Source organism: Acomys minous (assembly GCF_964271855.1).
Source record: "Acomys minous genome assembly, chromosome: 7".
NCBI classification, from domain to species: Eukaryota; Metazoa; Chordata; class Mammalia; order Rodentia; family Muridae; genus Acomys; species Acomys minous.
Genome location: NC_140488.1, coordinates 103862976 through 103874394, shown reverse-complemented (window position 1 = coordinate 103874394; position 11419 = coordinate 103862976). Strand labels below are relative to the sequence as shown.

Sequence of the window (11419 nt, the reverse complement as noted above, 5' to 3'; positions counted from 1 at the left end):
TTCTCAGGCTAGTCTTTTCTACTCTCAGGACTTCTTTTTCCCCATGGAGACAAGGTTTCACTATGAAGCTCTGTCTGATCTCAAACTCAGATAGTTTGAGTTCCGCCTAGCTCTGCCTCCCAGGTGCTGGAATTAAAGGCATGCACCCCCACATCCAGCCCTACTCTCAGGACGTTTAATGCACCTGTGTGCTGATGAATGCCATTTACACCTGCAACCTAGACCTCTCCGCTTGGAGCCATCTACCACTCCTGTGACTTCTCCACTTAGCTACCCAAGGCTTAACATAAAATTGAACTTTTCCAGTGACAGGGTCTTACTCGGTGCTCCTCAAACTTGAGGCAATCCTCCTGCCTTAGTCTCCCAAATTCTGAGATTACAGGCATGAGCAACCACACCTGGTTTTCCCACAACTGAACTACTGATCTCCCCTTGAAAACCTTTCCTCTTTCTAGTTTATTTCAAAGACTGAGTAACAATAATAACAACAACCACACCAACCTGCTTGGTATGATGGCACGTGAGTCTAATCCTAGCACCAGGGAAGCAGAGGCAAGGTGGATCTATTTGAGTTCTAGGCCAGCCAGGGCTAAATAGTTAGACTCCTTCTCAACAAGACAAAGTAATAAAGTAAATAGTAAAAATTAATTTTCAATGAAAAAACTATGGTATATAACTTTCTTTTCTTTGGGTTTTTGTTTAATTCTTGATACTGAGGGTTGAACTCAGGGCCTTGGATGTTCGAGACAGGGACTATTCCCAATTTAACCTTTTTTTATTTTGAGACAAGATTCTACTAAGTGGCACAAGCTGGCCTTGAACTGAACGTAACCCACGCAGGCCCAGAACTTGTGGTCCTTCTGCCCCAGCTTCCTGAGACATGGAGATTAGAGGCCTAGCTCCACCATGACATTTTCTACTCATTTCTCAAATTGGCTTTAGTGTTTTCCCAAGTTTGAGCCACATCTACAATTACTACTTGGTAAAATTACATGCCACACAGGCCGATGATGAATTCGGTTTGATCCCTAGAACTCTCATAAAGGTGGAAGCAGACCAACTCTCACAAGTCATCTCTCACCTCCATATATGTGCCATGACGCCTGCACCCATTCACACGCACGCATGCGCACGTACACACACACACACACACGGTGGGGGAGAGAGAGAGAGAGAGAGAGAGAGAGAGAGAGAGAGAGAGAGAGAGAGAGAGAAAGAGAGAGAGAGAGAATATTACTACTATTAAAATAATTAATTAAAAATAAGATTACTACCTTAACAGATTTCCATTGTTTTTAGAATAGAAGCCATTGTCTTTAGCATGGTCTAAAAAGCCCTGTGTAATTCACTTGTGTCTACTTTGACTTCATACCCCAGCACTCTCCATTTGACTCACTATGCTACAGCCTTCCCACAGCTCCTAACTAAAGTTGTCCATTGAAATCCTTGGGAAAGTGGTTACTGGACACCCACCCAATGAATAGCAAACTCTGAAGATACTCAAGTCCCTTATAGAAAATGGCATCGCTTGTACCTCCAAAAAGCAGAAATGTCATAACATCTGTAACCTAACTACATACATCATCCTGTATGTTTTTTCATCTCTAGAGGACTTAGGATACCAAAACAATGTGATGCTCTGCAAATACTTGTTATTGTGTATTGTTTAGGGAATGATGACAAGAAAAAAAATCTGTGCATATTCAGTATAGGTGTTTGTTTGTTTGTTTGTTTGTTTGTTTTTTGAGAGGTGGCAGTTTCTCTGTATAGCTCTGGCTGTCTTAGAACTGACTCTGTAGACCAGGCTGGCCTCGAACTCAGAGATCTGCTTGCATCTGACTTTGCAGTGCTAGGATTAAAGCCATGTGCCACCACGCCGCCCAGCCTTTTCCCAAGTCTTTTTGACTTGAGGTTGATTGAATTGAATCAGTGAGTGCCAGTTCTCCACGGGGTCCTTCTACTTACTGAACCCATTCCCTGGGAACCATTCATCTCCGTTCTTCATTTGCTGACTCCCAGTCTTTCCTGCTTTGCCAGACCCCTAAAGCTACATTCTCTCAATCCCCAAATTCTTTTGTTCCCCTATCACTCTGTTCTGTTCAGTTAAAGCCTTATTGCAATTTATAATTGTGCGTGTTTATGTGTTGTAATCTTGTGTGTGTTCATGTCATACCAGCTCCAGGGCTGGACTGGTCATTGTGAGAGTGGAGTTTGCTCAGTGAGGTCTTGTCTCTGATTCTTCCTGTTGCCTGGCTAGTACCTTACATGGAGCCTGAACTACATTCTTGGAGTCAGCTGAAACTTAGACAAATGAAATGGAATGAGGGAAAAGTGAAGAGGGCTTCATGCAAAGGCAACAGAACGTGCAAAAATGCAGCCTCAGTCCTCCGGAGCCTGAAGCAAGAGGCTGATGCAAATCCAAGGTCAGCCTGGACTACAGAGTAAGAGGCTCTGTCTGTCTCCAAGACCCAGAGAAGCAAGGCAAAACAACAATCAAAAAACCTGCAGAGGTCATATACATGTATGAAATTGTCAATGAATTTTAAAAACTAAAGTAAAAACATAAAATAAAACAACAACAACAATCCCCTCCCCAAAAAAACAAACAAAAAGCCTTCAGCAGCTAGACAGATCAAGGAACAGCCCTAGAATTTTTTTCAACTTTGACTCAAGCACTGGGGCTGAGAAAGGCTGCCAGAGATCTCACCAGATCACGGAGCCCTGATGAACCTTCAATGTTGAGGAAGGCAAATTTTCTTTTGAACCCATGAGGAGGGGACTTGAAAGAGTCTAAACATGTAGATGATGTGATTTGATTTTAAAAGATATAGACTGGCCAGATGTGGTGGCACAGGCCTTTAATCTCAGCATTCAGGAGGCAGCTGCACAAGGATCATGAGTTCAAGGCCTGCCTGGGTTACATAGAGAAAGCTTGTCTCAAAAAGGGGAGGGGGGAGGACGGTTACAGACTGTCTACAGTCTAGAGAATAGATCCCAGGACTCAATGAGCATTTGCCTGAGGCCCTGGGTTTGATACCTGGCAATGAAAAAATAATTAAGAATAGATTGCAGTGAATAAGACTGAAACAGGAACACCGTTAAGGTATTGCAGATTAGAAATTGTGCTGTCCTAAACCAGAGCAATGGCTATGGAAATGAAGAGACTATAAGTAGACTGTAAGTATTCCCGTGAAGGACAGGACTTGGTAATTGCCTGGAGCGGGTGTAGGAGAGAGATGGGGAGCAGGGAGATCCAAGGTATAGCTTGGGTTTCTACTTTGACCTAGATCCCTCACTTAGGTAGGGCACAAAAAGCACAAACTCATTGAGAGGAGGATGTCTTGAGCTGGGAAAGAACTGAGATTTGCTTGAATGTCTCTGGGATATTCAAGCGATGCTGTCTTATAACCAGCCAGCTGAATGGCTGAGCTGGGAGAAATGTCTGGATTTGAAGCATTTTAGAGTAACCATCAAAAAATCGGTAAAGTAAAGCCACGGAAGCAAGGGAAGACAAGAGTGTTCAGAGCAAAGTTCCCCAGAGCACTACTAGGACAAGGAGGAACCCAGAACGGAAGAAGAACAAAAATAAGCATAGTGCTAGGTCACTAGGAAGTAATTTCAGCAGGAGGGAGAGGTCACTGGTGCTCCCCAAGCGCTACCCCAAAACCAAGTAGGATGACCTTTAAAAAGATTCTTTTGGACTTAGTAACATAAGCTACAGCAGACCTTGATTAAAAAAAAAAAACAGTTTGGAATACGCAATAGAGGTGACTTGGAACAGGGTTAAAGATAAGTGGGAGGTAGGAAATGGGACAGTTGACTGTGAGCAAGGCTTGAGTCATTTGTAGAAAGAAATGACAGATAACTTTTGGTGATAGTTTTTTTTTAGATGGGAGAAGATACCAGAGTACATATAAAGGCAAAACAGAAGGAACACGGAACACACCGAGAGAAGGAGACCTGGTGGTAAGAACTCAGAGCCTCTTCTCTGATGCTTTCTCTTCTGTTAACTCCATGTATTAAGAGGTGGGGTTTTTCTGCTAAGAACTAGGGGTCAAATCAAGATGTTGCGGAGACTAGATTTGATATGGCCACCATGTGTGAGAGTTAATTAAGAAATGGGGACAAATGGGAAAATTAACTAATCGTAGGATGATAGGTCAGTTCTGGGGGATTTGTAGAAGCTGGGAAATGAGGGTTTATCATGACACACATCTGGAAAATTGTACTATTATCTAGTAGTGTTCAGCTGCTTGGGCACAAGCATAGGGGAAAAAGGCAAACAGTTGGACTGATTGTCGATTGGGTTGTGGCCAGCCGGATAACGGACAAAACAGGGAACTGAGGCTTAAAGAGTGGAAAAGTAAAGGGCCATGAGATCTGGTCTGAGAAAATGACTGGCAAAGGATCACTATGAGCTAAGCCTAGCTTAACTCTGGAATATGTGGAAAGGCTTCTGGGAAAGAGAGTGATGGGAGAGCGGAAGAAGACGTGCGATGCGACGGAAGGGTCGATTTAGGAATTTGAGCCCCGAGACTTGCCTCTGTGGGACCAGGGAAGGATGGGAAGGAAAACCGAAGAGAAGTTCAGGGCCAGCAGAAGGAGGGCCCTAAGCTCCTAGCAGCTAGAGGTGAAACTGGCCCTAGCGAGGGGGCGTGGCCAAGCTCAAATCCCGACGAGGGGGCGGGACTCCAGTAACTGGGTCCCAGCGCCGCGGTGGCTGCGGCTGTCTCAGCAACGGCTCGCGCCTCCCCATCCCCCCAGTTCCCAGACCTCTTCCCGCCTGCCGCGGTGGAGACCCAGGCCAAAGGCGGAGAAGCCCGGTCCAGCCCGTTCCTCTGTCTGCGCCGCTGGAGCATCGTCCTAAAGGACTGCCCGAAGGCAAGCCTCGCAGCCGGAGAGCGCCGCGCACACGCGCGCCTCCCGGCCGCGGCCGTCCTCTCTTTCCCTCCTTCCTCTCCCCTCTCCCCTCCCCTCTCCTCCGCCCCCAGCCTCCGCTGCGGCGGGAGGAAGAACCCTTCCCGACCAGCCCAGAGAACCCAGGTCGATTCTCATTGCGGGAGAAAGGAGAGACCCCCCGCGCTGGGATCCGTCTGGCCGCTAGCCCTCGGCCACGGAAGTGACTGGCGGTCCATCAGGACTGCCCGCACCTAGCGCAGCCCCCCGACCCTCGCCCAGCCGCTGCCGCATAGACAGCGCTCCCCAGCGGGCCCCCGGCCCCGCCGAGCCCACTCCCCGCTTGGGGCCAGGGCCGGCGATGCCTGGCGCGGCAACGGCGGTGGCCGCGGCTACTGCTGCTGCCGCCACGGCTGCTGGCCGGAGCCCGGGTCGGGGGCTCGAGTCTCTGCAGTGGGGCTGAGCCCGCAGCCCCGCCCCCCGAGCCTGAGGCCGCTGCTCCGCCGGGCGCCGGGCCTTCTCCGCCCGCGCCTCCGCCCCAGGAACTGGAGCCAAGCGGGGAGCCCGGGCCCCGCGCCCAGGCCCGGACCATGCATGGCCACCGAGTCCCGGGGGGCCCTGGGCCTTCGGATCCCGAACGCTCAGCGGCGAATACCCCTGGAGCCGCTCCGCTGGCCTGTGCCGACTCGGACCCTGGAGCCTTGGAACCCGGACTGCCGGTTCGCAGGGGCTCAGGCTCAGCTCTTGGAGGGCCTTTGGATCCTCAGTTTGTCGGACCCTCGGACGCCAGTCTGGGAGCTCCTCCAAGCTCCAGGGTCTTGCCCTGCGGCCCTAGTCCACAGCACCACCGGGCCCTGCGCTTCTCCTACCACCTGGAGGGCTCGCAGCCTCGGCCTGGTGAGTGATCCAGACAGCATGGGAACCTGGGCCACGGGGCCTGGTACTGGGAACGGGTTCTTGTTTTAGGGCTCGGGCCGACATACTCACCCTAACCCCTTGGGTCCCCTCAACCCCTATTCCTCCCCCTCCCGCAGCCTTCTGTCCAGTCCTTTCAGCCCTTGCTCCTTGCTCTTCTCTGTCCCTCGCACCCTCAATCTTTTAGACTCCTTTCTCTTCTAACTGCTGAGGCTAACAGGAGAGGAAGCACTCCAAGAAAAGGGGGCAGGATTTCAAGGCAGCAATGGGGATGTGGTTGGGGGAATAGGAGAAAAGAAGTCTCCCATTAGCCAAGTGCCTACATTTGTGCATGGCACTGAACTGAGGACTTTTACAAAGATTCTTGTTTCAGCTTCAGGGGCCATCTGTGAAGTGGATCTCATCAACCACATTTTTAGGGGTGCAGACTGGGGCTCCGAGAAGTAACTTGTCCAAGGTCACTCTGTCATTATGGTGCCTGGATTCAAAACTAGATCAGAGTCCTAAATCTGTGGTCTTTCCCCTTCCCCAAACTGAAGCTGGAGGGTAATGCCAAGCTTTCTACTGAAGTGATTTCCCCCTATACTATTCAGTAGCCCTGAGTGTGAGCAGAAGAGAGAGGGAGATGGTGACTGATCGTAGATTGTGTTTCTGCTGGGTGTGTGTGGCCACAGGACAAGGGAAGGAAGAACTAGGAGGTACTGATGAGAGAGAGCAATAGAGGGGAGCCTGGTGGATAGAGCTGAAGGGGCTGGTTGGTAGGGAGAGAGCAGAAAGGTCAGAAGGGAGAGCTGCAGGAGGACCAGCAGGTTGTTGGGAAAGATAACCAGGATGCTTGCTTGGCTTTGCAATGGTGGAACAACCCTAGGTCAGGCCACAGACTGGATGGGCCTTTTCATAGCCCTGAGTATCTGAGCTGCCTAGCAGAGCGTCTAGGATATTCTCAGGTAGGCCCTAGTCTAGGAGGAGCTTTGAAGGAAGAACAGTGCCTATCTGCCCTATCTTCGCTGGGACTGAAAGAGGTAGTGAGCTTCTGGCCACTTCCAGGGGTCGTAACTCACCTTCCACAGATCACGAGGACTGCGGCTCAGTACTAGTACCAGGTACTAGTACCAGTTAGTGAAGCATGAAACATGGGCAGGATGTGCCTCTCACTGCTGTCTGTCCTTTGGATAGTTTTACACACACACACACACACACACACACACACACACCCTCCTTGTGAACAGGAGCTAGGCAGCTGACAACCCTTTAAGTGCCCAGCCCTGCTTGTTGCTTCTGCTGGCTTCCCAAACTCCCCTGGACACATGCTGTGTAGAGGGGGCTACGCATACATACTTACTTCATTTTAGCTCCTCCCTTCAGCTCTCCAGACAGCTACAACTCTCCTGCTGCAGAGCTTTTGCATTTGCTTCGCCTTCTGCCCTGCTAGCTCTTCCCTCAGCCCTCCACCTGGCTTGCTCCTCATCTTTCTGGTCTCAGCTCAAATGTCTCCTCTGAGAGACCTTCCCCCGACCACTTTTAAGTAAGGGCCTCTTGTGAGTCTCCATCACAGCTGTCAGTGTGTGTCTATCCTTACATTTAATACAGTCTGAAAGTACCCTCTTGTATGCATCCACTTGTTGATTGCTGCTCTTATGCTGCCAGAATGGGAGCTCCTTGAGGGCAAGGGGCTTGTGTCTGTTTCATTCTATATTGTAAACCTAAAGGACTAGGGCAGTGCCTAACACATGGCAGGTACTCAATGAAGCCCTGTTTAACAAATGCCTGAATAGATGATGGTAAGGGAACACACAGTAGGCCCTCTGTAACTACTGCCTAAGAGGACACTGGGTGCCCACCCAGCAAATACTCTTGATCTGGGAGTCAGAGCTAGGAAGGGCTTGACCCTTGGTCTCTGCCCTCTCTAGTCAACACGGGGTTGATAACGGAGCATGCTTTTCGACTCCAGTTCTCCCAAATTCCAAAGCAGAGTGCCCTTCCTAAACCGTCCTCTCTTCTCCCTGAATCAATACAGTATTTTCGGCATCCTTTTTCCCAGTTAAGTCCTTGCTATGTAATGGCGTGATGGGTGTCTTATTTTACACCTTTTTGTTTTTTCAAAAAAGGGTTTCTCTGGGTAGCCCTGGTGGTCCTGGAACTCAGAGACCTACCTGCCTGCCTCTACCTCCTGAGTGCTGGGATTAAAGGCATGTACCACCTCTGCCCCAGTGAGAGTCTTTTATTTTAACCAAAAGTAAAGATTGGGAACAAAAAGGGGTGTCAGGGAAAGACTTGGTCTCCCAACTGGCCATTCATAACTTACTCACTGTGTGACCCTGGATGAATGGCTTCTGTTCTCTGTGCCTCAGTTGCCCTCATTGAGAAAATGATATCTAGGAATCTGTAAGATTCTTGTTTGCAAAGCCCTCAGCAGCCAAGGACTTAAAAAAATAAAATAAAATATAAAGAGAGAAAACCCTTCTGAGGAAGAGGTGGAGGGATTTCTCAAGTCATGGCAAGGCAGGCACTGGGCCGTGTGATTCACAGTAGCATGGGTTGTGAGAGGCCCACCTCCCACTCTGCACAGCCTTCTCAGGGGTAGGCACAAGTGACTTGCTTCCCTCTCTACAGGACTTGCCTATAATTGGCTCCAAATGGGCAGGGTTGGTGGTTGGAGAGCAGGAAAGAGGGAGACAGAGAGACATGCACAGAGATACACAGAGGCTTGAACTTCAGGTAAAGGGTTAGCAGCCTGCTAAGATGTTCGTGTATGCACCTGCTGGCTTCCTTCATCAGGCTCCTGAGACTTTTATTGAATCACCAGCCTTAGGTCCCAGTGGTACATCCCAGAGAAGCAAAGGGTGGGTGGTGTGAAAATAATAATTATATCTTATCCATGTGAAGAGCTCTGAATTACCTCCGGGCCCTTGCTTTTTTTTGTTATTCTGTCTAGTTCCCAGTGGAAAATGTTATACTCCTTTGCTAGGCTGGTAAAGTCCAAGGCTTCCTTGGGTTACTGGGGTAACCCAGTGAGATACCAGAGAGGACTTGGAAAAAGCTAGCAAAGGGCTTTTATGTGTGGCCCTATGCATAAGAATTTGGTAGGATCCTACTGTAGTCCTCAAGGCTGAAGTCTAGAATGTATTCCCACAGCTGGGGGGTTGAAGAGAGCTTGGGGCCTGACCCCTAGCTCAGCCAAAGAAGTTGGACTTGATGTTAGAGCCATTTTGTAGGGAATGAGAGAAACAACCAATGGAAGTAGCAGAAGGGGCTAGTTTTTTTTTTTTCTAATTTAGTTATATCTTCAGAGACTCCAAGAGTTAAGCTTAAGTTGCAAAAGTCCCCAGATTCTGTCTGCTCCTGGCTTTTTCTAACCTCAGTGAGTATCAGAATCCTTCATTGACCTTGAAGAATAAATGTCACTCTCTGACTCCACCTCAGAGAGCCAGCCACCAGAGTCTTGGAGTTACAATCCAGGAATCTGCTTACCAAAAAAAGATTCCCAGACAAGGGACAGGTGTAGTGGGGCACACCTTTAATCTCAGGCAGAGGCGGGAGGATGTGAGGCCTTTTCTCAACAAGAACAAGGACAACAGCAAAGATGCCTAGCCTAGGACAGGAGCCAGCTGGGTTCCTATCGTGAGTGAGTACTGGTCTCCCTCTCCGAAGGCTTTATAGGAATCTCCCTCCGTTTACTCCCAGCCAGAAGCGTGGCGTGTAAGAGAATGCATGAATCCCTTGCCTCCCCCACCCCACTGCCCTTGCCAGAACACTGGGTGCCTCAGTTTACCTTTCTCCTCTGCTTTTGTGAATGGCTACCATTTGACTGATTTAAGTTGGAAGGCAGTTGCATTTCCAGAACTCTAGGCATAGGAAATCTGGTATCAGCTGTGCCCAATGCAAGGCCCCATCCTGTCTCAAGGGAAGGGACTCAACTAAGGCTTATAGACCTAGAGAACACAGAAGTCAGTTCAGCTAGACATGCAAACATTAATGGGGAGGGGTGCTGGTACTGTGAAGAGTGGAGAAATAAGGATAGCAAAAAGACTTTGTCCTGAGGGCAAATAGAAACCATCAAGGACCGGCTTATTCACAGGGAAATGATGTGCTTGGGTGCTTGTATCCCAGAGCTCTCATAGGTGCCCATGGAGAATGCATGGAAGGGGTTAAAGAGCAGAAGGGAGTGGAGGGGACAAACACATGGGGGGCATATATTTTCTGAGAGGAAATGGTAGCTCAGGTTGAAGTTGTTGTAGGTGGGTTGGAAGAACATTTAAGTGCCAACATTATAAGCCTTAAAGGCTGTACAAGCCAAGGAAGGAGGGAAAAATCCAGGATACTTCTGGGTAGTTTTCTGAAACCAACTTTAGTGACCTAGTAGGTGATAGTGGAGCCATCTACACAAGAGAAGGAGGCCGCCTGCTGCTGCTGCTGCTGCTGCTGCTGCTGCTGCTGCTGCTGCTGCTGCTGCTGCTTCCTCCTCCCCACTCCTCCTCTTCTTTTGTTTTTCTGAGACAGGGTATCTCTATGTAGCCCTGGTTGTCCTAGACTTGCTTTGTAGACCAGGCTGGCCTCGAACTCATGGAGATCCACCTGCCTCTGGCTCTCGAGTGCTACCACACCCAGTGAGACTGCTTCTTTAGGGGAAAGAGATGAGCCCTGTTTGAGACTCACTAAGTTGGAAATGCCCAGGAACATGTCATGGTAGTGATGGTTGCCAGACATTTGGGTTTAGGATTATCAACCTCCAGCAAGATTTCTATGTGAGAGATGCTTGGGAGTGTTCACCACCAGCATAGACTATAGACCACAAGGTGGCTCTGTGCAGAGTATGTGTGCTTCTGAGGAACAGTTGCATCCTTGAAGACAGATGCTAAGGTCAGCACAGCCACCTTCTGATAAGTCTCTTTGTGTGTGGCAGTTTTGAGCAATTGCATGGGGCTGAGGCTTATTTCATACACATTGAGGAGAGCTGGCTTTTGCAAAGAACTCATAAAAGGCAAATCACATATTACCAAACAAATATTTGTGTGGCCCCTTTTCTTGTTTTCCATGGTGAGGGTATTTGAGAGGCCCCAGAGGGTTTTTCCTCCATAGAAAAACAGGGGGGTCTCAGGCTAGGAATAGCGGTGAGCTAGGTGGTGAGGCTTGCAGGATTTTTGGCAAGCCTGGTAGGTTTGGGAAACCTCTCAAGAGTCAGTTCCTAGTCAGCTGGAGCCTTTCAAACATGACACAAAGTAAAGGCTGGGTAGGTGGGCACAGGGGCTTGTCTAGGTTAAAGGAATCAAAAGTTTCAAATGTAGATGCTTGGCACCTCCACTCAGCCCTTTCAAATGCCCTGTCCAAGGACAGCCCAGCTAGGGCTTCCTCCTCCCTCAGGAGTGAGTGACAGCTAACAGTACCCTACACAGACATAAGCAGTGGAGCTCTGCAGCCAGTTAGCTAAATGCCTTAGGCAGATGTGGTGCTGGCCAGACGCTGGCTGGGTGGGGCTAGGACCTGTCTGGACCGAGGGCAGGAAGCATAGCCTGTCATTGGCTAGCCACTTGAATTTAAGTTCCTTAATGCAGAGAGAACAGACGCCCTTCGATTCACAACTCCAACCCTTTGGGGGCTCTAGTGTCTG

At 49.3% G+C, this 11419-nt stretch overlaps 1 protein-coding gene across 1 annotated transcript in view; it reads left to right on the top strand.

Annotated features, from left to right (window-relative positions):
• Positions 1 to 5484: 5484 nt before the first annotated feature.
• Positions 5485 to 11419, top strand: part of FGD1 (FYVE, RhoGEF and PH domain containing 1) — a 43660-nt gene continuing 37725 nt past the window's right edge. The window contains exon 1 of the mRNA XM_084790763.1: positions 5485 to 5793. Within this exon, the coding sequence (XP_084646889.1) occupies positions 5487 to 5793 (307 nt within the window). The 5' untranslated portion in view covers positions 5485 to 5486. The remainder of the gene's footprint in view (positions 5794 to 11419) is intronic.